Source organism: Coloeus monedula (genome assembly GCF_965178545.1).
Source record: "Coloeus monedula genome assembly, chromosome: 11".
Lineage (NCBI taxonomy): Eukaryota > Metazoa > Chordata > Aves > Passeriformes > Corvidae > Coloeus > Coloeus monedula.
In genome coordinates, this window is record NC_138791.1 from 4,067,802 (window position 1) to 4,095,351 (window position 27,550).

Here is a 27,550-nt window from a genome sequence, read left to right on the forward strand (position 1 = left end):
CCCCACAAACCTTAATCCATATTGGCACAAATACTTGGGAATCATCAGACCATGGTGGTGCTTTGCCACTATAAGCTGACTAGAATGATTTATGTCATCAGGGACCCTTAAGGAAGGGTTTGTTTTGGGAGCTGTTCCTGTAATATTTGAAGATTCAAATCTTACTCAAGGATAAAATGGTTTACAGAATAATAGCTGTGAATGGGTATTTTCAGACAAATGTGTCAAATGATAATAATATGTGTTTATTGCACACCTTTGTAGGAATCTTTGAGCTTAGTTGCTGCTGGGGAGGCTGAGTAATGAGTGGTTTCTATCAGAGACCCTTTTGTATAACAGATGCATCTTTTGAACAGGCATCCTCCAAAACAGATATTTAAAAGAACAGTGCCTGTACTTCTTACCACATTTTTAGATAGTAGCAAATAACTGTGACTGCTTTAGCCTATTCTACTGTTTCAGAATCTATTTTCAGTAGCTTTCAGGCAGTGCAAACAGAGGAAATTCTTGGAAAGAGATAAGTATTTGGAGTTTCCAGAAGGGCAGACTTAGTATTATGGAGTAAAACAGCTTCAGCAGAGATAAAAACATATTCTGCCTGTTCAGTGACATAAATCAAAGATGTCCTTCCTCTTGCCTAACACATCTTTCTAGAATTGCCACAGTAGTTGAGATCCAAGAAAATAAAAGCTGCCTGAGCTGTGATGAGAAATGCCAGTCAGAGGCTTGAGAAAATAAAGGAACAAATTCTTGTCCATGGAGAGGGAGTTCATTTACCTGCCAAACGTTGAAATTCCTTTATGCAGTATTTTTCTTTGTCATGGAATTAAAGGAATGAATTTGTTTTTGTAAGTGAGAGTGTGAGATCAGTAAGAGAAAGGAAGAGAAGCATATTGAGAAATTGTACCTAATTCTCTACTCCTTACTTTACCTCTGAGCCCTGCAGCACAGGGAATATAATAACAGTCACCTTAAAACCCCTTTATCCCAAGCATTAAGGAAGGTACCAGCTGTGAAATGGTGGCTGGCACATGCCTCAGAGGACAGTGACTGGAGCTAGGCTGATTATCATCAGGTGCATACAGTTAGGTTGAAATGGAAACATTTCATAGGCAAAACCAGAATTTGCTCAAAAGAGCCCCACCTGAACCTCCTGATCCATGTGAGGCCCATTTCCTTAAAGCTTTTGTTTGTCTGTATCATGGGTGGTTTGTCATTCATCACAGGTAAGTAGTCATTGTTAGACAAGCTAAACCTACTTACACAGACTAAGAGATTAACTGCTTTTTATTTCTTCACTCCATGTTTTGCCTCTGTGACATTCTGTACGCTGTGTGCTGTTTCCTGTTTTAAATCTGCACATACCTACACCTGCATAGAAGCCTATGGTAAGATTCCTTGCTTGTTACATATAGTAACTTCTGCAGCTTCCCAGGCTTCTACATTTTTAGCTCTGTGACTAATGGCGATGAAGAAGTAGAAATTCTAACCCTGAAGTAGCCAAGAAGATAAAAGTAGGTGCAGCCCTGTAGTGTGAAGGAGATGAATACTTAGAATTAATTTAATGGTACATAACAGGAAGTGGGTTTGCCAGCTGAGGGGAAGGATGGACACTAGGTAATCTAGGATGTGCAATTCCTTACGTGCTTGACCAGGGAGTCTGTTGGCTGTATTTAAGCTTTTTCCACTACCCATTGTCCAGGAGTGTTAAGAAGTGGTTGGGGGGGGGTGGGGAGGAATTGGATAGAAACTCTTAAGTGACTGAAAACCAGACATTGTCACTCTTGGGAACTGCATAGCAAAGGCCCAGAAAATACCAGCATGGTACACGGCAAGGAGTACCATTGTCAGAAGATGTGACAAGGGGACTGTCTGTGGAGAAAGATAAATTACTGGAACAAGGAGAGACTTACTCCTCTGGGTAAAACGTTCTTCATTACACTTGTATTTGAACAATGATCATGTGCCCTTTTTTATGAAAGCAAAGCCCCTTCCCAAGCTGGAAATAGGGAGTAATTAAAATAATACTGATAATCTGGAAGAGACCAGACAAATTCGCTGTAAGAGAAACTTGGGGAAGGAGGGTGAAGTAAACCAGTAGGCTGTTTCTTGCAAAAGCAAATAAATTAACCAAAATAATGAGACTATGGGAAACATGAATTTCTTTAAAAAGAAAACAAGCCTAGATGAAATAAATAACTGCTAGAAGCAGATGTTACTAGCAGATAATTTGACTTAGGTAAAAGTAGCCAGAAGTGAATTAAATAGGAGCTGAAACATTTGAAATAGTGGGAAAAGCTTTTCTAACGTGGGATTAATTGTTCCGCAGATAGAGAAAAGATAGATGAAAATGAGAATAGTTAGAGTAATACCATCTAGCATGATTCAGACTGAGAGGTGCAACAGAGATTGTGTTTTCAGAGGGAGGAAGTGTTGCTGGAAAGCAGCTGGAGGTGAGAGGTGCTGCCTTGGAGGTGCTGATGGGAGGTGAGCACGGCCTGGGAAAGGAGTTCATGGGGCAGTCCTAAGAAGCTGGGCTGAACTGTTGATGTGCTGCCTGGTTTTGCACTGTGAATCAGCTCCTAGTAGAGGAAGGAAAAGTCAGTGAGGTGTGAGACAAACAGATAAAGTTTCTTGTAATAGCTGAAACCATGTCAAGCAAAAAAGCAGTGACCTGTAGATGTCAAAACTGAATCAGAATTTCCAACCCAAATATCAACAATTGAAAAAGACGTGTGGGGTCTTCCTTTGGCAACTAAATGCCAGCCTAGTGTAGATTTGAGAGATTGCGTAATCTGCAGTGGAGAAGTCTCAAATTCTGGTCACGTGGTTATAAAAAATTTTGGAATCAAGAAATGTAAGAAAGCTCTATAAAAATGTCTTGAGAGTACTTAAAAGCAGGCTGGTCTATTTTTATATACTGCAGATCTGCAGTGCTGTAAGTCATACTTCCTGGAAGCACTTTGTGCATACACTAATTTAATGTTAGAATACATTACAGAGATATGTTAAAATCAAAAAGTTAAAGTTCTGCTTAGCTAACATGTATTTTGCATCAGTTTGAATAAGTGAAATACTGGGGTTTTCCTGAGCCTTTGAATGATTTTTGAGAGATGAACACCAGTGAGTATGTTAAATATCAATAAACTGTGCTACCCACAAAAGACAAATTTGTGAATTTTGTATGTGCAAGATGATTGGTAAAGGGGAATGGTAAGAAATTCTATGATGATGATGAAAGCTTATGTAGTGTGTGCCAACAAGCATGAAAGAACAATGTGGCAGAAAACACATAATGCTTGAACAAGTGCAAAGGGTATGTATTAAGCTCTGAAAGAGCTGTAAAAACTGGCAAATGAAGAATTAGGTCAAGCAGGTTTTTTTGTTCCAGTGCAGCAACCCCAGTATCTGCCATTCCTTTAGGGGATGTTGTTTAGTTTTTTTCCTTTGGGGGTAATAAATGATAAATTAATTGAACCGAATCTACTCTGCTTTCTGGAAGCAAACTGGTAGTGGAGTTAAGTTACCAGTAATTTGCTTTGAGATGATCTCAAGATAATCCTTTGCTGTGTAATCAACTTTTCATATTCTGTAAGTTTATGTTCAGGTTTTCTTGTACTATTACATCTCTGTAAATCTTCCTGTATGCAGGTGTGTTAGAAAACTGATGGGAATCACTTTTGCCCTCTTAAACATCCTTAAAGCATTTCCAGGGCCATGGACTGTGTATTGATGCTGTTTATATGTTACTGTGTAAGTGAATTAGTGAATTTGGGTGAGTTAGTGAGTGTTGAGAAATAATGCACATTTAAATAAAATGTCCCATTTTGGAGTCTGATGTTAGAAGAACAGACAGTTCCTCTAAAATATGTAACTGATGATTCCGTATGTTACTAACTTACATGCTTAAGACTTCTTGAGTTAAACTAATACAACCCTTTGTATAGATGGTCTTTTTCAGCCTAAACTAGCCTTTATTAGTTGAATCAAATTAGCTAGAGGCAAACAATTTGCAAGTTATACTGGGGCCTGTCCTTGTGTGGACATCCTATCCTGTAGATAGCTATTCCACATGAAAGTTGGAGCCTCCCTCTTTGCTGTCCCCTTATAATTTTAACTGGGTTTTGTTTGTTTGCTTGAAATTGTCACCTTTGTTCATTGCCTTATTTTTGTAGCCTTTTTGCTTTAACTAGACTGAAATACTCTGTCAGTATTTTTGCAGAGAGTGAGACCAGGAAACCATTTTGTGTATGAAACAGAGTGGATGTTTCCTAGATGAAAATTCCTTTACTGTAATCATGACACTGTGTTTTTGATGAGCAGAAAGACTTGGCCATCCAGACATGTCAATATGTCAATGTCAGCTGTTATGTAGTGACATTGTGTGTGCTGAGGATGAAGAGGGGTGACACTGTTGCAGTATTGGGAGCATAACACAGAAACCCCTTAGTATTCATACTCATTAATTAATAAAATTAATATGTATCTCTGTAATATCTAATTACAGATTTGAGTCTCACTAAGGATCAGTGAGTACTCAAAACTGTTCTGCTCTTGGCGTCTATCAAGGTAGAACTCCCTTAAATTAATCGAAAGTTTAGGTATCTACAACTAATTAATATACCTGAATCACAGTGTAACTAAAGTGGAGAGCAGTGTGACATCCTTAGTTCAAGAGCTGGACTCCACCATGGCCCTCTGAGAACTACCTGCTCTATTTAAAAAGGAGCAGGCAGTAGATTTCCCACCCCCTGCCCTCTTTCACAGCCTCAGATTGAGGTTGTTTGTAATTTTCCATGAATTCCATGAGAATATGGGGGTTCAGTGTGGCTGCATTGCAATCATTGTGCACCTTGCTGTAGTACAGGGCACACACAAATACCTGACCAGGAGTCAGAGTGATGATAGGGAGGTAGAACCTTTTACAGAGAGAAGGTTATGAGATGGTCAGTTTGGGATTCTGTAGTCCTACCCTTGTGCCTTCTGCAGAGGGAGCTGGTAGCTGTGAAGTGACTTCTCTTGGAGAGGGAAGAGAATATTCTCTAAGGAAGCAGAGGATGAATATGAATACTCTATGAACAGTTCAAGTTCTGATCCAAGCTTTTACAGAGAACATTGCAGTTAGAAGAATATCTTTAGGCATCTAAAGGAGTTAGTCAAAGCTGAAACAATTCCTTGATATTAAGTCCTATGGTGTGTGCTGGTCCATAGGCTCTATGGATGAGTTTACTGCAATGAGGAAGATGAGCACAGGTGCCTCCTTGTTTTGCATGGATATGCATGCTGGTTCTTTTTTCCAGCAGCACCTTTGTCACTGCCCAAAGTGAGCCATTGATGAGTAGGCAGGGGCTTGGTTTCCCGGGTTTTTCCTACACAAACTTGGATATGGTTTGGAATAGCTGTCTTGTCTTCCCTTGTGACATGGCACAAGGATTTTTTTCCCCCACTCTTACTCAGTGTGCTTGTTTGAGTCCCTGGGGAAGGTGCCATTTTCTACCTACATAGGGATCCCTTACACGAGACAGTTGTGGTGTCTCATGAGGATTTATCCTGGGTCCTCATGAACAGCCTGGATATCACTTACATGTGGTGGTGTTAGACTGCAGCTGGCACTCCCCCACCCCTTCCTTAGCTGTGTGTCCCAGGGGTTGGGTTTGGGAGCAGAAGCTCCGGGTGCTTTGTTTGGAGAGCTGTCCCCAGGCTCTGTGTGAAGCCGTCTGCTCCAGCTGGGAATGCTGCGCTGGGCCTGCAGAGCTTGTGCTTGGCTTGGCTCACAAGCTGAGGCAGAATTTATTTGCCTGTAGCTTAGCAGAAGCTTCACAGTGGCCAAGTTATGTTTGGGTTCTTTAAAACATGACATGGTACAGGTTTCCTCCTCACTGATGAAGATGCTCCTCTTGAGCCCTGCCACGTGTCACCCCTCCAGCTCTGTAAGGGTGTCACTGTGTGTGTCACACTCACATGCACACATGACTTCTTGTAGCATATGTTACACACTATTTTCTGTTTTACCAAGGACAGGTATAATTTTGATCTGATCTTACTGTTCTTAGGTGGTTTTTAAATGAATGTGGCCTGATTCTAATCACCAATTTCAGATTAAGTAATTTAAACTGTGAAAGTGGAAGCATTTCAGCTCTTGTTTGTATTTTCACAAATTATTTTTCCTTCACTGGTTGGTATAACTCTTCAAAGCTAATTTGCAGCTAAGTATACAATCTTTCTGTGTAATTTGGCTCTTACCCTTGTCAGCCAGAAGGGATTTTTAGCTCTATGCAACTACATTTCATTTCATCCTGTATTTGAAGGGTGATATTGGTATAAATGCCTTGCCTTGAGCTTGAATTAGAATGTTGATGAAATAGTAAATCAATTTCCAATAAATACATTACATATGAAACGTTATCAAAGTTAGTAGTTTTGACATTTTGAGTCCTTGTGGACTAGATATTTAGGAAAAGAATACTTTCAGAAATTCCACAGATGTAGAAACAAAGAAGAGACCTAACTAATTTCAGAATCCTTCAATTTTTACTGACATGGACTCTAAATGAATCTTGCAGACAACATACTTTTTTCCCAATGTCTACAGGTGTGCCTCTATCTCCACACTGAGAAACTTCGCTTAATTTTTCTAAGATTTTTGAATAAATTGATATCTCTTTTCTGCTTCAAAATTGTTTAGACAATGAAAAATGAAAATAAACTCTCCTGCCTTTTTGGTTTTTAATCAGCTTTTCAATTCTGAATAGAGTAATAAAATTTAAGACATTGGTCTCTCTGCAGATACTGCATTTAACAAAAATAAATACAAATTATTAAGGTAAAGCTTTTATACTCAATTGAGTATATTTTATAGAAAATTATTCTGAGTATGGCACTACAGTTTAAAACTGTGAACTGCAAGTAAGATACTTCCTCTCCCAGTATGTATACAATTATGTCTGTTTATCTGAGGACTCACTGACTCAAAGTAAAGTTGCAATTGCTTGAAATAAGCACAGGCTTTAATACAGGTTGGCTTTAATATTGTGTTTCATATAAGCTCTTTCATAAAGGAAACTATGTAGCAAACCATTGCTTTTATACTGTAATCTGCATTTAATAACGCAGCACTTCTGGTCAGCAGTGAAGACTTGGCTGCCTTTTGCAAGTGAAGGAACAATACCATTTACTCAGGCTTTTCGTCTTTATTTCTCTTGCCTGTGACAGATGTTGGATTTGTGTGGGTGTGGTGGTTTTTTATAGCACTGACTGAAGAAAAAGTAGGTTGGGGAGATGACAGTAAAGGACTTTCCTCTGTCCCTTTAGATCTGAAAATGCAGCAGTCTAAACAGCTCAGTGGGAGTGTGGTGAGCTTGAGGACCAAAGGAACCCTTGAAGTGGGTTGTTAGATATCTATCTTAATTGCTTCCTAATTTTGCAGAATGTGTCTCCTCCCAAAACAAAGGGGCAATTAGGACTGAAAGAGTTGAGAGCATTCTGTTAGAGAAGCAGGCAGTGACTGAGATGTGCAGGTGGATTGAAGCTTTTCTTTCAGTCCTGGAACACCCTGGAGCTTGGCTTGTGATGGCAGTTTGTCTGGAAGAAGGGTAGAACTGTTACAGCTCCTTCCCACTCAGTCTTATCCACTACACACAGATTGCTGGATTTTGTCTGTACAATGAGGAATTCAGTTGCTTTACTGAATGCAAATTCTTATGGTTTAATAGAGAAAGATCTTGATCCACAGGTAAATATCAAAGATGAGACTTCTGAGCTGCCTTGAACAGTTCTGTCATCTGAAGCTGAGTGATTCAGGGATTGGCCTTGGCTAAAAGTATCCTTCCCTACATTTTACACCTCATCCAAATGGGAATGACAGAGACTGAAGGTGCATGTGGCTTGATGTCAAGTGGAGGTTTTGGTCCTGCTGAAACTAAAGCAGTTTGCACAAGACTAGCAACAAAGCCATGGATTAACAGGTCTTACTGCATGTCCTTCTCAAGGGTGCATTGTGGTCACACGTGTTGGTGGCCAGTCCTGGAGAGGAGCTTGAGCCAATGGTACCTGTTTGCAGCAGCATTTTGCAGTTAAGACTTTGCAGACCTGCAGGTGATCTGGCATGTGTGATGCTCTGAAGCTGTGGAGAGAGTGCTTAGATGGGTGATGGGAGAGTGTTTATGTTTGGTGGCTGGATATGGGGAGAAGTGAAAACTATAGGTTTTCTTTAATTACTCTTGTTCCATTTTACATGTATCTTAATGTCTGCAATGGACTGTTTTTGCTGTCTTTATAGGAGGAAGAGGAGCAAGAGGAAGAAGATGATGATGAAGATGATGATGACACAGATGACCTTGATGAACTAGACACGGACCAGCTGCTGGAGGCTGAGCTGGAGGAGGATGAGAACAACGAGAATGCTGGTGAGGATGGAGAAAATGACTTTTCTCCCTCCGATGATGAGGAGATTGCCAACCTCCTGGAAGAGGGAGATGAGGGTGAAGATGAAGATTCTGATGCTGATGAGGAAGTTGAGCTGATTCTTGGAGATAGTAAGTGTGTGCCCACCTCGGTGACCTTATCCGCTGCTTAAGGTCCTGACAAAGAGGCAGCATCTAAATTTCCCCTGAAATGACTTAACTGACTTGTCCCTTGTTGGTATGAGTCACAGACCATCATCGTGCTTGTTCACCTGTGGCTTCTCTCAGTAATCTGCTGGTAAAAGCAGCTCTTATGTGAGAGAACAACTGTGCATTCTGGAAAAGGAGGTATCTCCTTTCTTCAAGTGCTCCCAGGTGTGTGTGTGTGTGTGTGTGTGTGTGAGAACTCCATGTGAAGAAGCTTTGTCTGATGGCTTGCCTGTCCTGCCTTTCAAGGGGACACAGGTTTAACTGTTACCTCACCTGTCCTCTCTGCCTCATGTGAGCCTGTAAGGACAGAGAAGCATTTTTGATCCTTGGTGCTGTTCTTTCTCTTTTGCAATTGCTTAAAGTGCAAAGCTAACATGGCATTTTTGACTTCACTTCCTTTATTAGACTATTCTGAAGCTAACATAACTTTTGGAATATAATTTAAATTGTTCTCTTTTGCTGGCATTCCACAAATACAGTGATTTGAAAATATAAAGTGTGTGTGTATGAGTGTATAAGAAAGAAAGGTCTGAACTTTTTATGTAGCAATAAAATTTGGAAAAATGCTTCACAAGAAAGAAGGTGAGTAGGATAGCATCAGACTTGGGATTTGTGACACCAGATTCTGTTCCCTTTTTTGCAGCACAATTTTTGAGTATGTGTAGCCAAACCATTTAGTTATTTTTAATTTTCAAGCTGTAAAAATGGACATAATATAGTTACCTTAAGTTAAGGGGTTGGTAAGGATGAGTAATTACGGTGTGCAAGGTGTTTGAAGTCCTGAAGTGATGGGAGATTGGTTCCCATCTCAGCTCTCATATCAGGCTTCCCTGCCAGTGTGCTGGAGGATGAAGCATGGCAGGCCCCACGTTGGCAGTGATGTGGCTGGCAGACTCATCCATGTCTTCTGTGGAAATGTAGCTCAGTCATTTTTAAGGACGTGGCCACATTAGGTTGCCAGAGTTATTCTCTGAGGTCGCTCTGCTGTTGTCTAGAAGGAAATAGGTTTATACTGTAGGGCTGTAAAGGATATTTGCACAGCTCAGTCATTAATAGCATATTGCAGTGTGACATTTTGGGATTACAGGGAACCTCTGTGTCCTCGCAGTGGGCACGATCTTTGTGACACAACTCCACTTGTTTTTCCTTGGGGAATGCAGGGCCAGAAGCTCTTCAGAGAGCACCCTGGGGTGCTGTACCTTGAATTGTCCAAGGGGCAGAATGGCCAGGATGTTCAGGCCATTTCAATAACTCTTCCTGGAACAAATGAGGTGCTACTTGACAGGCGTTTCAGGCGTGCTCTGCGGAACACTGTGTTATGAAGCAGCCACATCTGTACATCATTTATGGATAGAGCCACTTGAGCAGAACTTAGATCTGGTATGGCTGTGGAGCTGCAGGCAGCCCATCCCATGGCTGTTAGGTTGCTTAGCAGCAATTTCAGGAACTCAGAGCAGGGAGTGCAGCTCTGCTGGGCTGATGCATGCATGGTCCTTGATGGGTTTGATGAGTGGGGTTCTATGGCAGCTGCTCTGTGATTTCATCTGACTTCTTTCTGTTTCCCCACCCCCCAGCAAAGAGCAATTAAAATTTTCCTCTGCTTATGCTTGTTCCAGAATTAAAAGTTGTAAGGGCACTGCCAGCATAGCAAGGACCAATCTGAGGCATGGGGTGCATTTAGAGTGTTCCCTACTGCAGATTCTTGCTGTATTGTGGGTGAACCTCCATAACATACAGTGAGTGTTTTCAAAGCAAAATAATTCAGAGAACAGTTGAAACGGGAGTGAGTGGCATTGGTTGCTATGTGTTCCTTTTTAAAAATAATCCATGGAGAACCTTTAAAGTATGAATTTGTCTTCCTCCTCCTTTGTTACCACCTTGGGGACATTAGATCTGTTTGTCAAAGCAGTTAATGCATTGTGCAGGTCTTTCAAGAGCTTGTTCCTGGGCGGGCTGAGTGTAATTTTTGAAATGCACATATGGCATAGGATGGAAGAAATACATGGGATTCTCACCAGCAGCATGGCTGACTCTGGATTCTGATTCCTCTTCTGTAATCCAAAATGGCAACTTCCAGGCAGGTCTGTGCAAACTAACTATGCCAAACAGTTAACTGCAGTCAGGTTTACTTGCAGACATAGAGCTCAGAACTGGAAGGTTATGTGATGAACTGGGGAATAGTGAGGAGATCCTTTCTCAAAGCTTTTCTCTGGGATTAAAAAAAACCACCCAACAAAAACCCCCCAAAACTCCAACTTTCCCAGCTTCTCTTCTCCAGAGTTTCTGGATTGGTATCTTGCTTGTGCTTCTTTCCCTCTTACTGTGTAAGTGTAGCTGCTGCAGCAGTGGCTGGTGTTCCAGCACCCCAATGTGGCTGTGGCTGTTCTGGGAGCACTGATGACCCCTCAGCTTAGGCTCAGTCCGATGGATGGTGAGATGGAGCATCCCTTGCTGATCACAGTGGAAAGGCAGCTGGCTGATCTTCAGGGAGGAGGGTTGGGGGAAAGGGTTTGTGCCCTGTCTGCTTGCCTGTGATTTTTTTTCCCCCTAAGGATAGCATCTGAGAAGGGGTGAACCCTCCAGAAGGTCTTTCTTACCTTAACAGGCATTTTAGAGATCCACATTACTGAGATGGCTAAGTGGAAGTCTTGGTGTCTTTTTTTTTTTTTCTTTTTAACTATTTTTAACACCCAGTTATCTGCTGCATCCAATGAATTCGCATAAGAAAAAGAACCAACACCACCTCTAAGGTAAGGCAGGAGCCCTCTTGCTGCCAGAGCTGCTACCGCTTCCTTCTTGCACAACTGAGGGAGGAGAGATCTTATGTTTTAAGATAAAAAGCAAGTGTGTGTATGCGTGTGTGACTGCTTCTGGTAAATCCCCTCATGTCTTTATTCTGCACCACAATGAAGAAAACCAGGAAAAGCACAAATTACAGGGCACCTTTAGTAAGTGACCTGTAGTTAAATTCATTACAGAAACCTTTGAGTTACTCGAGGAAGGTTCTGGTTGTGAATGCGTGGATTGCTTCCACCTTAGTGGGGTCCAACTCACTGCATGAGGAATTACCCTGTGCACATCATGCAGGGACCAGGCTGGTGGCACTGTCCAGCTGTGAGGAACAACTGCCACATCTGTCCAGCCCCTGGCATGAAGAGTTGTTGCCCTTTGTTGTGTGCAGGAAGTTGTGCAGGCAGCTCTCTGCTGGTGTCCTCCCCACCTTGTCAGGGGAAAAACCTGCCAGCTCATAGAAACTGCACTTGCTAAAGCTGCTCTCCTTGAGCCTCTGTTTTAAGCAGGGAAAAAGCTCTGGTGCAGATTTCCTGGCTGCTTTTGAGTGGTTTGGAGCAGTGATGGTGCTGGCAGGGGTGACCATCTCCTGTGCCTGGGCAAGTGCCTCTGCCGCAAACCAAACATAACCCACGTGTCTCCTTTGCAGCCGACAGCTCCGATAACTCTGACCTGGAGGACGACATCATCCTGTCCCTGAATGAGTGAGGAGCGGCTGCGGGCGGGGTGTGGGCAGGAGACGACGCTCCCTTCCCAGCAGAAGACCAGAGACCAAATTGGAAACCGACTGAGCACCCCAGCCCTACTTATCCTGGGAAAGCCTGAGGATCTCCTGCTGATCCGCTGTGTTGGTTTGAGTCAGTTTGAGGCTCGGGGCTAAGTCTCAATAAAGAGACCTGGGGTTAGGCCTCATTTCTCTCTGCCTTTTTTTTTTTTATTTTTTATTTTAGGCTGAGATGACTCTTCAAGGAAACTTCTGAAGATATTTCACAATATATTTTCTTTGTATAAAGTTCTTTCCTAAAGAACAGAAATAGTTTTATAAAAAAAAAAAAAAAGAAAAAAAAAAAAGGCAAGTGTTCTAGTAAAGAGGGGAGACCTTTGTATTCCTGTAGTACCTTGTTACCATGGGGTAGGTTTGGGGAGAAAAATCGTTTAAAATTAAAAGAAATTAAAATTTATGCAACTACTAAGGTGAAATAAGAGGATCATGGTTTCTAATATTGTTGAGGAGTGAGAATATTTTTATTTTAAATATGATTTTATTTTTAAAAAAGAAGAACTACAGGTGTTATACCTGCTAATGCACCAGTGTGTTCCAGATGCTTTTGTCCTCCAGGGAAGAGCCCCTGGGGTGTTTGCTAATGTAGATTTGCGCTGTGATACCAGCTGTAGTGGGAGGCTGAAATCCTGGGTGGGCCTAGTCAGAGCCTGGTATTCCTGAAGACATGGGAATCTGGGATTGAAGTTTGAGCCCTTTTTCTCCCTCCTGCCCTTTGTGGTTCAAGTTTTTTAATCTTTCTTTCTCTCTTTTTTTTTTTTTCTTTTCCCTCTTGCCCTCTGTGTGGAAACTGCAAATTGAAGGCCTTTTTCTTTAATGTAAAGTGTATTTATTAAAAAATTAAATACAAGTCCTGTCTGTGTGTATGGCTGTGAATTGTAGCCATGCAAAAGCAGTGCTCCATGTGCCTGCAGGGCTTGGCTGAGAGCAGCCAGGTGTAGCTGGAACCTGGCTGCAGTAAGGAAGGGCAAAGGAGACAGGGGTTTGGGAGCTCAGCCTGGCCATGGCACAGCAGCTGTGAGTTCCAGTCTGATCCCTTGGGTTGCCTGGAATTCTCAGTGGCATCCTCACCACTGTGTGGGAGCTGGATGATGCCACTGGGCTGTGGTTGTGTGGGGAGGCGCTCTGGAGCGTCCACTGCAGTTCAGGCAGGGAATTCCCCATCTCCCAGGGTGTGCCAGGAGCTGGGAGCAGCACTGGCTTCCTCCTGTGGTTTGGCATTGCCCAAGCTGCCCTGTGGCTGTTGGGGCAGAGGGCAAATCCTGCTGAGGCATGAGAGGAGGCCCTGCCCTCAGAACAGGATGAAGAGATGGCAGTGGAGTGTTTTACTTCATGGTGCAGCACCCAGCTGTGCAGCTTGGGCCTGTGCTCAGAGCTGGCACGTGAGGGTGCTCTCTGCTTGCCTGGACAAGGCCACGACTGTGCTGTTTATTCCCAGGTGTTCAGATAACATCCACTCACCCTTTAAACCTTTCTCTGTTTTGGCCATTTTCAGAATAGGGTGTGAGGCAGAACAGGGAACTGGAGACTTCTCACTCCTTGACACTCCAACCAGTTTTCTGCCAAGAACTGCTCGTTTCCACTAAGGCTCAAGGTCTTACTGCTTGAAGAGGAAGATTTCCTTTTTAACTGAAAGAAGGGATAGCTTTTTTTCCCTCCAGCATTGCATGTACTTAATGCACTTACCCAGGGCTGCTTGTTAATAATTAAAAAGAAAGGTTCTGCTGCAACTTAAAATGGATAATTGTACCCTACAGAGTCGATAAAGATGAGCAAGTTGTGATTATTACAGCATTTAAGACCAGCAATTGGAGCAGAATTCTGATTAAATGAGGGGATTGAAAGTCAGATATGCCACCCAACAGCTGTGGAAGTAGCCCCTGCCTTACCAGAAACCATCCTACCCAACTTCACCATAGAAAAATGTGCAGCTCAGGAGGAGGGAAAAAAGAAAAGCATGTACTCAGCTACTGCTTCCAGGGAGATGCAGTGCCAGCTGTCCATATATTGTTCTGGCATTATATCCCAGCTGTAACTGGCTGCATCTGCTGCTGATTTGGGCCTGGCTGTTTTGGAGAAATTTACCAGCTAGTTTTGTGAGACAGAACCAAAACACCTGGGATGGCGCTCCTGTGTATGCATTTGACTTGAACCTGAGGTGCTGTAAGTATATGAGCCATCCCTCCACTCCCACACCTGCCCTAACTCCACTGAACAGAGCCAAAGGGAGTGGGTTTGGGCCTTACCCTGTGGGGAAGGAGGCAGGGCTGAAGCAGCCTCCCAGCCCTATCCCGAGCAGACCTGGCCTCTCTGAAGGTAAATACACACCTGGGGAAGCTGCCTGCAGCCCATGCTACTGCCTTAGTTCTGGGGGTCTCACTGAAGAGTGCTGGGGAACAGGTGACTGCACCAACTTGGGTGCAAAGTGGGGTTCAGAACTGGGGACTAGCAGGGATCATTTTGTTTTTGTCAGGCCATAATTCTGCAGCTGCTTGGGATGGGGAGAATTCTCAGCATTTGGAAAATCACCTGCCACCCTGGCATCATGATTTAATCTATTTAAAAGCATGTTGCTTGGAAAGAATCCTATAATCTTCTGGAATACTCCCAGCACGTGGCTGATGTGGTGCCATACAGTATTTCTTCTGTGCAGCAGTTACAGACCCTGGCTTAGGGGGGAAGGAGATTTAAATGTCCTGCCAGCTGGCTAAGACCTACTCCTCCCTCTGCATCAGAGGGGAGCAGGGAGGATGTTGTTTCCTCCCACAATGTGAACAGATGAGCCCAGCACAGCCTGTGCCCTCTTGTCAGCGTGGTCCTCACTGCTCTGGGACCTGAGTAACTGCTTGGCCCATTTGGTGCACTGCAGCACCCTTCCATGGAACACAGCCTGTGGAATGCCCTACCAGCACCCTGGGAGGGAGCAGCACATCCCTGCAGGGCTGGGGTTAAAAAATCTCCCACAGGCCGGGGCTGGGAGAGCAAGGTACAAAGCCAAGTGCAGCTAAGGGCAGTGACTGCGGCTCCTCAGCACGGGCTAGAGCGCATCCAGGGCTAGTCCTCATCCGTTTCAGTAGGAAAGACAGCCAGCAACTGCTGTTAAAGAGGCCTTGTAAGACAGAATGTTTGCTGAATGGGTGCTTAGAATAAAAGATGGGGTAGCTCAGTCTAAGCACTAACACTCTCAGACCAGCCCATCCACCATGACACACTCTGTTCCCCCTCTGAGTTTCAGATCACCCCAAAGAGCCAGACACTATTACCCTGCCATGATCACTTTACTGCCCCATTGTACTGGGCTGAAAGGCACCATCCTCCAAAAAACAACCCCCCAGCACTGCCTTACCCAGCACCTTCCAGCATGACCGAGGGGCTCAAGCCTCCCACCCCCCCTTCTACTCCCCAGAACTGCTGTCCGTCCCAGTTTAAGGCCCAAGGCTTTGATGCTGTAAGATCCAGATGCAGATTTATTTTGCTATAACTGCCAACCCTTTTTCAGGCCTGTTTCTCTTGGAATCAGCCTGGATACATGTGTGAAGGGATGGGATGGTGGACACAAGTCCAGGATGGGGCCTTTGGCCTTGGCACAGTCTGTTAAAGCCATGGTGTGGCTCCCTTGCCTGCTGGGGATCAGAGAAAGCTCAGGTCATTGTGGCAGAGGGATGCTGCTCCTTCTCTCCCAGGTGTTCTTCCCGTAACTCTCCAACTTCTCCTTTACACCTGTTAATTTTGGTAGGAGGGAGATTTGTTGGTCTCACATGCTCACAAACCATCAGCCACCTCTCTGGGAACATAAATCCCATCATTCAACTCTTTGTCTTCTAAACAACCCTCCACTATTATTTACCTATTTCACCAGGAAACTGGGAGATGGGGGATTTTGGGCTGTTCCTCGGCTTCGCCAGCAAACAGTCACGGCTTTTATAATTTACTCATTTTTTTTCCTTCCCCTTTCTAGCACTCACACACCATAACACACACAAGGCCATGCCCCAGCACCACGAGCTGCAGCTCCATGCCATGCCAGCCAAGCGGGCACTTGTACTGGCACCACCTCACCGCCTCAGGGTGCCCAGACACCTCCTAGGCAGGATACTCCCACAAAAGGCTCTAATTGCTCTAGGACCGGCCACGAGGGGTATTTAATAGCACTTGGTTCGGGTAACACGGAACCATTACAATTGTTGACATTTGGCACTGTCGGGGACTCGGTCTCGAGGGTGGAGTTGGTGTCCCTATAACCGTGTGAAACCGCGGCAGCCCAGTGCCACCAGTACAGCCTGGCTGCTTCGGGCGGTGGAGTTGGCCCCTCTGCTCCCACAGCACATTCCCAGAGCCCTGCTGTTCCCAGTGGAGCAGCCAGCTCCTCTCTCTGACCCCTGCCTGCCCTGCATGGACAACACTCTCTGCAGCCTCGGAGCTGCACTCGGGTGCTTAAGGACAGAATAATTTTCTGGGATACGGAAGATGCATCAAGTGAAATGCAACCCCCCCAACCCCATAAAACCAACCCACACTTGTTGATATTAATAATGTCCCTACAGCTGCAGGTTAAAAAGTGAAAAATAGAAGCATCATTAGACTGAGTTATGCTCCCTGCTAAGTGGGTTGTGACACCAATCATACCTGAGAGCTGAGTTTTAGAAGGGCGTTTGGCAGCCCTCAGCAAGTTGCTGGGTCACAGAGATTGGTGCAAGATAAGTCTGGTTCTCCCACTCTGGTTCTCCCAATTTGTTCACTTGCTTACCGTAAGAACAACAAAAAACCACCTGCAAATCTAAAGAAGCTTTAAAATGTAACATTTTTAATCCCACACAATTTTCTGTAAGTCTCCTAAAATCTACAGGCATAATTTTAAAAAATAAAAATATCCCCAAACAGAACAGTGTGGATTTTAACTCCAACTTGGACTCATTACCACATCCTTATGGTGCTGAGCACTCCGGGGGTCTGGCCTCCCAACCAACCCCCTCATACCACAGACAGCAAAGGTGATGGATCCAGCCCATTTTAGAGCTCAGATTTGGATCTCCAGTGGTTCCTCTGTTACAGGTTACCTATGGTAACATAACACATTCTCAGCCAGCCAGGTGCATTTCTCTCTTTTTTTTAAGCCTGCAAACAAGTCTTAACTTTAGGGAAAAAAAAATTTGCCATTTATCTTTCAATAAAGGATTCCAGGTAGTACAACATGATTGACTGCAAATGGGCACCTTCAGCTCACCAAACACCTTCATGCCCCTGGCTTGTCCACATCTAATATGGGCCCAAAAGGGTTCCCCCTTAAATCACATTTTTTTCTTCTGCTTGTTTTTCCTTTTATAAAAATTGGGAATGTCAACTTTTATGACTGAGACATGTGCCAGGTGCTCTCAAACCTCACCAACTGGAATACAGGGTCCACTCCTTAGCAGCAAACCTTTTGCCAAGTATCAACTAATTTTTTGGTGTGTATGAAAAACACTTTTATTCTTGATCAGGATTTGCTTCCTTGGCAGGCTGGCTTCCTGCAAAGCTTCTATCCTCAAATAGAGACTCAACAGCAAAGCATCCAGACTTAAATTTACGAAATAAAAAGCAAACAGGACAAAAAAAAAAAAAAAAAAAAAACCAGACCCAACCTTTCAGTCTCTGATACAGCATAAAGAATCCCCCTTCCCCTCCCACCTTGAAGACACATATAAAGATGAAGGAGGTGCTCAAGGCTGGGATCTGAGAAACTGAACTGGGCTGGGGCCTCACCCGGCCTGGCTGCTCCTGCAGCACAGGGAACTCACCCTTCCTGGCCACAAGAACTCGGATACCGCACAAGTTTAGAAATCCATCAGTGAACAAGGCTTTACTGACAACTTTCATACAGTTAAAAAATAAAAATACAGAACAACAGCGGACAGTGTCACATATTAAAAACGAATAAAATGGGCTCTATTTAAAATTTTAATAGATATTATAGGTATTAAAATTAATTAGAAACTAAAAATCTTACCACTTTGGTCAAGGTGTTTTGAGCCTTGACCAAAATGATCAGCCTTAAAAACAACTGGGCTGTGTGACACACAAAGAAAACATGGAATTTGAAAAGACAGTGTGGGCTAGGCAGTGTCTTTGACTATAACTATCACCATATGTTCTTCTTCTAACTTCCCCAATGTCCTTAGTGCTGACTGGAGGTACTGCTGAGAGAACTCGCAAGGAGGGAACGCGTAAAGCATGCCTGTGCTGTCCCTGCCCTTTGCCCCTCCCACGGGCAGGCTGATAACCCCAGCAGCCTGCTTCTGTTTCAAGTAGGAGACCAGATTCCTGAGAAGCCGTCGCTGCAAGCCAGGCTCTACCACAGGGAAGGTCCCCTCGGCCCCTGCCCCTGCCGGGGCGGACTGGGTGGCCAGGAGCACGGCGTAGCCGTTGGGGCTGCCTTGTTTGATGCGCCGGGTGACTTCATCCAGCTTGGGCTGGTCCAGCCGAAGTCTCTGAGCGATTTTGAGCTGTGTCAACTTCCCGCCAGATGAATGGTCTTTGAGGAGTCCGTTGATGACACCGAGGTCTCCCTCCAGGATGTGCATAGAGGTGGGGAAGCAGCTGTTTTTTAGCACAAGAAGCCCATTCCAAGCAAGTTGCAGTGTCTGAGCATATTCTGATAAATTCTTTAGCTTTTTGGTCTCAGATTTTGGCTCCTCATGAGTTTTTGATTCCGATTCACCAGTTCGATGATTGCGTTCGCTGTCCCTTTTTTTGGGCTGGGGAGTGTCGGCTGGCTCACGATGGGGTTTCTCCTCGGCCGCGTGACGATTGTTCTGGAGGGAGTTACTCTGCTCTTTCTCGGCTCCGGGGTCTGTAGTGTGATTCTCCTTGCGAGCCCTGTCAGGACTGCGGTCTAGAGCTGGCCCACTGGCCTTTGTCCTGCTTCTGTCCTCGTAAGGCGAGTGAGTAGTCCTTCCGCGGTCACTGGAAAGACTCCGGCGTTTCCGCCTCTCTTCCCACAGTTTGGGCACACTGCGGTCGCCGTCGCTGCCCCAGCGCTCCCCGCTCCGGCTGCGCACGGACCGGCTGTAGCTCTCCAGGTTGTTCCTGCGTTCAGCATTTTTGGCAGGGCTGGCCCAGTCTGCCTCCACAAAGCTCCTGTCTCTGTCCGAGTACAGGAGGTGCGGAGGAGTCCTATCCCGCACCCTCAAGTCTTGCTCCAGGCTCCGGTGCCGGCTGTACCCGTCAGCCAGCAGCTCGTAGTGCACGGGGAGCGGTGCGGGCTGGTACTGCTGCGGGTATCTCGTCTCTTCTGCTTTGGCAAAATCCACTCGGAGCCTCCTCTCTGGTCCGCCCAAGGGAAAGCCCCTCATCTGCGCGCAGGCGGCCTGGGCAGCGTCCAGGCTCTCGTACTGGATGTAAGCGAAGCTGTCGCCCTTCACGTAGTCAATAGTCCTGATGCTGCCAAAGCGGTCGAACTCCCTGGCCAGGGCAGCCAGGGAAGTGCTGGGGCCAAGGCCCCCCACCCACAGCCGGGTGGTGGGGTTGGCTTTCCCGTAGCCAATTTTGATGGGGTTCCTGCCCACAACGCGGCCCGACATGGCCACCTTGGCCCGGTGTGCCATGTCCAAGTTCTGGAACTTGAGGAAGGCGTAGGCACCGCCCTGGCCACGTGCGGGGCGCTTGATCACCACCTCCTCGATGATACCGTACTTCTCGAAGGCACGCCTCAGCTCCACCTCCGACACGTTGTGGTCCAGGTTGCCGATGAAGAGGTTGCGGGTGGCTCTCTGGTCATCCTCTGGCATCAGGTCTTCCTCGGCCACGATGGGGTAACTGTACGGGCGGCCGCGCTCGTCGTACAGCCCGTAGTAATCCAGGGCCCGCTCCCGCTCCCGGGAGAGCCCGATGGCAGCCGCTTCCAGAGCGAAGGCGGCGGCGGCAGCGTGGCGGGGCCGTGGCTCCCGCAGCAAGGGGCTGGTGACCGGCGACAGCGAGCGCTGCTTGTATTGGTAGGCGCTGTGCAGGGGCGGCAGGTACCCCAGCGGCTCCGGGGAGGGCGCGGGGGGCGGCGTACGGCTGCGCCGGCCCCCGCGCAAGTACACGGGCTCCACCTTGAGCGGCCGGTCGTAGAGGAGCAGCTGCCGGGCCCGGGCGTGCCGGCGGGCGTCGCGGGCATCCCCGGGGTGTCGGAAGTTCACGTATGCGACGCGGCCGAGCTCGGGCGTGTGGGAGAGCTTGACACTGATGTCCCCGGCGCCCCCGCCCGCGAAGCGCTGGAAGAGGCGGAACAGTCCGTCCTCCAGCAGCTGGTCGGGCAGGGCCGCGCTCAGCCCGCTCACCAGCAGCGTCTTGTACTCGCAGGAGCCGGGCGGCTCCCCGGCCAGCCCGGCCGAGCCCCCGAGCGGCGCCAGCAGCAGCGAGGGCGCGGCGCCCGGCGGCGGCCCGGCCAGCAGCAGCGACGGGGCCACCACGGCGCCCGGCAGCGCCTTGGCCTTGGGCACGCCGAGCGCCCGGGACGAGGAAGAGGAGGAGGACGAGGGGGCGGCCTGGCTGCCGCCGCGGGCGCCCGAGGCCGAGCCGCTCCCCGCCGGGCGGTGGTTGGAGTCGCCGCCGCCGCCGGCGCGCTCATCGCCGCGGTGGCTGCGGGAGCTGGAGCCGCCTCCGCCGCCGCTGCTGCTGGTGGTGGTGCCGCCGCCGCCTCCGCCGCCGCCGCCGGGCGTGGACTTGTCCCGGCTGCTGCGGGAGGCGCCCGAGCTGCGGTGCGGGCCCCGCCGGCTGCTGCTCTCGCGGTCGCGGTCGCGGGGCCGCTTGGCGGCGGCGGCCGCGCGTCCGCCCGCGGCCCCCGGCGGGCTCGAGTCGCGGTCGCTGCCGCGCTTCATCGCGCCGGGCCCGCGGCTCAGGAGGCGCCTCCGGCGGCCGCCGCCATCTTGGACAAAAGGGAGCGAAGGCGGCTCCGGCCGCCGCGCCGCGCGGGCCCTACGTCATCGCCCCGCGCGCGCCGCGCCGCAAGCCGGCGTCACGGGGCCGTGACGTCACGCAGCACTTCCCGCCGCCCGCGCGCGACAGCGGGGCGGCCAATCAGGGCGGGCGGCGAAGCCCCGCCCCCCGGCGGGCTGAGGGAGCGCGCACGGTGCCGGTCCGCGGATGGAGCGAGGCCGGGAAGGACGGGGGAATGTCGGGCCCCGGCAGGTGCAGGGTGGGGAGGGGGGGGGTGTGTCCCGTAATCACGTCACACGGCACGGCTCCGCCCGGTACACACCGGCGAACTTTAATGAAAGTCCCGTACAAAGCGCGGGGCCGGGATCGCCCCACAGAGCCTCGAGGTCGCCCCTCACAGTCCCCTTGCAGCCCCGGTCTCGCCCCTCAGAGCCCCGGCATCGCCCCAGGGTCGCCCTGGTCTCGGCCCTCAGAGGTCTGCCCGGGCGCCGGCCGCCCTCGGCGCGTACTTGGGCATCAGTTCGTGGATCCTGCGGATGAAGTCGGACTTCTCGGCACAGCCCTTGCACACCTCGCCCCAATCATCCAGGATCCGCCGCAGCTCCTTGACACGCAGCTTGCGCAGGTCGGCGGTGCTTAGGTCGATCTGCTTGTCTGCGGGGAGAGCAGAGCTGCGCTCAGACACACCAGGTGGGCGAGGAAGCCAAAACCCAAGAGGGAGAGAGGTGCCGGGGGTGGAAGGAACGTCTACGTAAGGTTTAGGACATCGATAAGGCTCTTAATGCTAAAAACTATTGGAAGACAGAAAGCTTGGTTGCAGTTTAGATGCAGGAGTTCCACAATAGCCCTGAAAGACCCTTATTGTATGACCAGCAACACTTCTCTTCCACTGGATAAAAGAAATGTAGCAGAGTGATTTCAAGGGAAAGATAAGAAAGTGACAACAACAAAAAGCTTTTCAGGAAGCAACATGGCCTTAGTAGGAGAAATGAGAAGTATAAAGACCCGCAATCCAAGGGGTGTCTCCAGGGGATGTAAGGGCAGTGATAAGGGAAAGCAGAAGGAGGCATTTCTATGCCTGTTTTTTGTATTAGTCTTTTCAGGTAGAGGAGTCATCTAGGAACATGAGAGTTCAAGGAAGGTGATGAGAAACAAGAGAGTGGAATGCTCTGAGGAGAGACTAGAGGAGGTGAGAAAGCAGCATTTATCACCCTGCTGCTGGCAACAGGAGAGCAGCTGGGACTGCAGAGCTCAGCCAAGGGCCTGAGCCCCAGGCTGTACCACACACCCTCCCAAACACGACATTCCAAACAGCAATCTGAGCGCAGCAGTGCTGCTACACCTGGGAGTTAGTTATTCCAGGGCTGATCAGAGTCCCTGCAGAAGCCAAGAAGGGTTAGCAGCCAACAATCTTACCTAAGCATCTCCATAAAACTCTCTAGGATGTTCATGGAGAGCAACCCAAGTTGTGCAACCTAACTAGGCTACAGAACTCAGGACTGAGTAGTTGTAGGATGTTGCTTCACCCCCAGTCATCCACACCCCAGCAAATCATGGGCATTTCCTCTTGTGCAGGCAACTCACCGTATTTTAGTTCACAGATCTGACTGTCTTTCTTCTTTAGCTTCTCACAGATCTTTTCCACAGGGATGTGGTGACTCATGGGCTTTGATACCTCGTTAATGATTTTGGTGGCTGCATCACTTGTGGCCCCAATGTAATAGCACTAGAGGGAAGAAAAGAGTGAAGTGGGGATGCATGGAAAAAAAGCTTCTAAAAGCAGAGTTTTCCATCCCTGTCCTCATCTGGTTTTGCAGCTGGATGTTTACTGTTACAGAACCTCCCCAAGGGACTGCTAGAGCCAGGCAAAAGGAGCCTAACTGAGCCCAGGATAGTGAGCAGGTGTTTTCCATTGCATTGATTTTACAGCTGCTGAGGCTGGTGGTCTCATTTCTTAACTTTATAAAAACTGAACAGGATTAGGACTAAAGTCTTCTTCATTCAAAGAAACTCTCTGGAGTGTTCCCCCTCTGCATGTCAGATGGTATTTCTGTAGCTCTCTTCCTTGGGGCTCTTCATTCACAAATTGCCTCTGGTTTTATTTAGGGCAAACTGGTTTTCCTTTAGTTTTCATCTAAACAGCCAAAGAGTATAAATATTTTAACAGCTTATACAGCACCCCAAATACCACTTAAGGGACAGGGAAGCCCTACAGCAAACAGAAGTTCTGTAATCTCCAGTGCTTCAGTAACAGTGAGACACAGGGCCAGCCAGTCCAATCACTGTTGACAGGATGGTGTTTTTTTACCTTTTTTTTTTTAAGGTGAAGAGGTTGAACTCCTCAAGTCCTCTCTTATAAAAAATACAGGACGAACTGTGGCCACAGAGCCAGGAGAAACAGCCCCTGCTGGGAAGCCATATCATACAAACTCAGAAGCGACAGTTTCCCCTCATTTGCAGGAGGCAAATATTACTGACTCCCCCTACTTACCAGGCGGTTCTCTTTGCCCTTTGCTTCTTTGCAGGATTTCAAGAGCTCCTTTTCAATACTGGAAGGTGTGAATTCAATGTCGTTGTCCTTTAGACTCTGGTAGAACCTTCCCAGGAATGTGACACACACTGGAAGGGAAGATGGACGGAGTCATCAGCCAGAGCAGTAATCTCATGGCAGCTCTTAGAGGACACTTGTAGGGAAATGGAATAGGGGGTTTGGATAACAGAACCTTCCTGAATCTGCATTAGTAGCCAATGACTTCACCCATGTTTCAAAAAGTCATTCAGAGCATAATACATGAATCGACAACACACCCTGGTACTTTCGGTGCGTTTGTGACAATCTGAGAAATGAGATCCATGAAGTGTCCAGGGGCCTCTGTGCACTGTCCTGAGTGAGCACAGGATCGTATGATGGATTCAAACCCAGGCCCATGCAAAAATGTAAATTTAAATTTGTCTTGCTGCTTTGGGAAGCAATTTATAAGAACACGGGTGTTCAAACCCAGTGCTGATAGAAAACCAACTCTGTACATAATCCTCTGAGGCTCCCTGTGTGCTGACTTCAGTAACAGGGTATCACTGATTACCAGGCTGCTCCAGCTGAAATTACTTCCAAGAGAAAGAAATGTGATCCCATGCTACGTCCACATGGCACCTTTCTCCTTTCATTTCCACAAGCTTCTGATGCCATTTCGGATGGAAAGAGGGAAGAGTCTTAGACATAACACCACTCCCACAAGTGCAGCTGCAGTTGAGAGGACAGATCCAAGTTCCTGCCTGTGGGAAGGGCTGCACAACTCGGTCACCACTCCTTCCCTTGGCAGCAGTCGCTCTGCACGTGCTCCAAAGCGCAGCAGCCCCGTATATGGCTGGGAAGGAGGGCAGACAGCCTGTGGGATGACTGAGGGACACCCCGAGTGTCAGATTTTGGTCGTCCTGCTGCTCACAACTCATCTGTGGACATCAGCATCACCTGGACCCAGCACTCTGCAGCCCCACCAATTCCTGCTCAGCAGCTGGGGATTCTCATACCTTCCTGTGCAAGACAAGTGCCAGGAACCATTCTGCCTCTAGGGAACAGGTGAGTTATGCCTTTTATGGGATTTGTTTACCCCAGCAGGAAGGGACTGGCAAATATTATTGTCATTAGCAACTTGTGTTCAACTCAGAACACAATGCATGGCACAGTGATTGGGCAGGACAGGAAATGGAGTATGGCCATCACAGAACTGAGCAGAAACTTTATATTAAAACTAGAACTAATTATAAGATGGGCCATTTTGGAAAACATTTTTTGTATGCATACAGCACCCTTATTTACCTCCCACCAATCTGTCCCCAGTCACAGACACACTGATGTCCACTGTAAGCTGTCGGGGAAGTGAAAACCTTGGGAAGAAAAATCTTGCTGCAGGCAGTGACACTGACGGCCACAGTAGGATAGAAACAAGTTCCAGTCTAGTGCTGGGACAGCAGCTGGAAGTTTTGATTTACTCAGTTCCCTCCCCTCATTCTGTCTTACTGTAGAGAAAGGATATTAGTATCCCAAACTCCCAACCAGCTACTAGAGCCCCACCTCAAGTTCCTCTTGCTTCACTTGGGGAATCTGTTCAGTTCACTGCACAAGAGCAGCTTAATTTGCTGTACAGCTCAACAGGTTCCACCCCCGAGGCGTTTGTATTTCCGTGGTACACAAAGGGCCCGACTTGATTTGGATCAGCTGCTCACGGCTCCCGGCTGTGCGCACTGAGAGGACTCCGAGCACTCCGTGAACGTAAATACTGTGATGACTAACGGGGAAGTCCCGGCGAGGTCCGGATGAGTAACCTCACTCGCGTTCTCCTGCTCCCTTGCCCTGGTCACCGTCACCCGGCCGGGACAGCCGGCGGGAAGCCCTGCCCCGCCAGTGCCGAGATGCGACAGTGCTGATCTCCCGGCCTGGAGACGGTCCGGTGTCCCGGAGTCGTCGCTCCTCTTTCCCGTTGGTACTCTACCGCTGACCCCGTGGAGAGGGACCGGCAACTTCCCGACAGAGTGCAAGACCCTCGGAAGGGAGATCCCGTCCCGGGAGCGGGGCACGGCTGGAAGCCCCGCCCCACCTGCCCCACGGGCTGCCCGGCGCACCGCCCCGGCACCGGACACCCCCGAGCACCGCCCCGGCACCGGCCGTCTGCGATCGGTGCCCGGCCCGGCCCGCCGGCACTTGGCCAGACTTGGGAGACTTTTCCGCCGCTGGAGGCAGCGCTCCCGCCGGCCCGGCCCAGCCCCGGCGGCCGGGCTGTCACTCGGGGCTGTCACAGCCCCAAGGCTGCTCCGCGTCCCGGCCCCACAGACCGGCGGACGGGCCAGACTGCGGGAGACGGCGGCGAGGAGCGGCCTCCCCCCGCCGTGCCCGCGGGCCGGGCCCGTCCGCACTCACCCTCGCAGTCCCCGTCGCGCAGCGCTCGGCCACCGGCCGGCAGCAGGAGCAGGGCCAGCGCCGCGCAAAGCCCGTGGGCCGCCCGCATCCCGCCTCGCCCGGCAGCGCCCGCCGCACCGGCACCAGCGGCACCACCGCCCCGCGCCGGCTGCCCCCGCCGCCGCCGCCCCATTGGCCCGCTCCCCGCCCGGCCGCCACGCTCTCCGCTCCCATTGGCCGCGCCGCCACCGCCACGGGAGAGTTGGCGGCCGCTGATTGGGGGGAGGCGGCGGAACGCCGGCGCGCGCCGCGGGTCCCCGCCCCCCTTCGCTGCCATCTTTGTTAAGGGAAGGGCGCTCGCGCGCTCCCTGCCGTCAGCCGCGGGCGCCATCTTGGAAAGGGGCAGATCCTCACACCTCTGGGCGGGCGGGGCCGCCCTGGGCCCGGGCTCCGCCCTCCACCCCTCTCCCGGCTGTGGCGGGGCGGTGTCCGGCGGCGCGAGGTGAGGCTGAGGGGTCGCTCCAGACCTCCGGGCATCGTGGAGTCGGTGGGGTTGTGTTTGGGTGCCCCGGAGGTCGGCGGGGCAGAGGAGCCTCCTGGGCCCATGGGATGTGTGTCCCGTGAGGGGTGGGAGTGGCAGGGACGGGCTCAGTGCCAGCACGGGCGCCGCCCGTCACCGGTGGCTCTGGGTACAGCCTGTGAGGTACAAGGACTGGATACTTTGAGGTAGGACAGCTGAGAGGTCAAAATAGCAACTTGTGTACGCTTATTTCTGGCTTCTTGGGTGGGTGTTTTTGCAGAAAGAATTTTTTTTGTTTGTTTGTTTAATTCCAACTTAATATTCTAGTTGCTCGGCCTATCACGTTTTGTTCAGGGACATGGGGGGGGATTCTTGGGGTTCTGTGCCAGGGCCAGGAGTTAGACTTTGGTGATCCTTGTGGGGCTTTTCCAACTCAGAATATTTTATGATTCTGTTCCAAAAGCCCTCACAGTTTGTGCTGTTAACTGCCTTCAACAATCCCCAACACTGTGAGTTTATAACTGAAATCCCCTTGAAGTTGGGAGAGGAGCACACATCTGCCCATAGCTCCTTGTGCAGCTTTACATATAACTCTGGCATATCCTGGGATATCATTCCAGCGAAAGAAGGAAGAGGCAAAGTCACACAGCCCTGTACTACAGCAGGGGAGCCTCCATGTAGCTCGGTGGGCTCTCTTGCACAGGCAGGCTCTTGAGGCAGCCTGGTGGGGCAGTGCCTAATCAGAATTTTCTTGCAGGTCATCAGGTGCAAGTGATAAGCCTGACGAGGTGACACAGTCAGTGTGGGGAGGAGGAGCACCTGATTCAGTAAAGGTCGCAGCAGGTGAGCAGTAATTAGGACACTAATTGCCAGAGTACATTATGTGTTTATTAGGAGAGGTGGTTTTGCACATTTCTAGATCTTGTTATCTCTATGTGTTTATTAAGATCGGTACTAATATTATTAAGTCAGTCCATCATGATTCCCAGAATTACTCAGTATCAGAGTATTTTATGAAGATTATTGGCTTTTCTAAGCTGATGTTGATTGCCCAC

At 48.7% G+C, this 27,550-nt stretch overlaps 3 protein-coding genes across 3 annotated transcripts in view; 1 reads left to right on the forward strand and 2 right to left on the reverse strand.

The window, feature by feature from the left end:
- DCAF1 (DDB1 and CUL4 associated factor 1) overlaps positions 1–13,033 on the forward strand; it is a 49,106-nt gene extending 36,073 nt beyond the window's left edge. The window contains exons 23-24 of the mRNA XM_082288598.1: positions 8,279–8,534; positions 12,052–13,033. Of these exons, the coding sequence (XP_082144724.1) occupies positions 8,279–8,534; positions 12,052–12,110 (315 nt within the window). The 3' untranslated portion in view covers positions 12,111–13,033. The remainder of the gene's footprint in view (positions 1–8,278; positions 8,535–12,051) is intronic.
- Positions 13,034–17,838: 4,805 nt separating this feature from the next.
- RBM15B (RNA binding motif protein 15B) lies at positions 17,839–21,056 on the reverse strand. Its single transcript, XM_082289090.1, has one exon. The coding sequence runs from the start codon at positions 21,021–21,023 to the stop codon at positions 18,276–18,278; it is 2,748 nt and encodes a 915-aa protein (XP_082145216.1). The 5' UTR covers positions 21,024–21,056; the 3' UTR covers positions 17,839–18,275.
- Positions 21,057–21,391: 335 nt separating this feature from the next.
- Positions 21,392–26,151, reverse strand: MANF (mesencephalic astrocyte derived neurotrophic factor). Its single transcript, XM_082289091.1, has 4 exons — positions 25,997–26,151; positions 23,573–23,700; positions 22,666–22,807; positions 21,392–21,735 (listed from the first exon to the last, which is right to left on the reverse strand). The coding sequence occupies exons 1-4, from the start codon at positions 26,082–26,084 to the stop codon at positions 21,551–21,553; spliced, it is 543 nt and encodes a 180-aa protein (XP_082145217.1). The 5' UTR covers positions 26,085–26,151; the 3' UTR covers positions 21,392–21,550.
- Between the last annotated feature and the right edge of the window lie 1,399 nt (positions 26,152–27,550).

What these genes read in the sequence shown, in the direction of transcription:
- RBM15B (XM_082289090.1), bottom strand. Translation starts at nt 21,023, where the DNA reads ATGAAGCGCGGCAGCGACCGCGACTCGAGCCCGCCGGGGGCCGCGGGC.
- MANF (XM_082289091.1), bottom strand. Translation starts at nt 26,084, where the DNA reads ATGCGGGCGGCCCACGGGCTTTGCGCGGCGCTGGCCCTGCTCCTGCTG. An exon ending in GCGCGACGGGGACTGCGAGG is followed by an intron (nt 23,701 to 25,996) that starts GTGAGTGCGGAC and finishes CTTCCCTTCCAG; the next exon opens with TGTGTGTCACATTCCTGGGA. An exon ending in GATCTGTGAACTAAAATACG is followed by an intron (nt 21,736 to 22,665) that starts GTGAGTTGCCTG and finishes CTCTCCCCGCAG; the next exon opens with ACAAGCAGATCGACCTAAGC.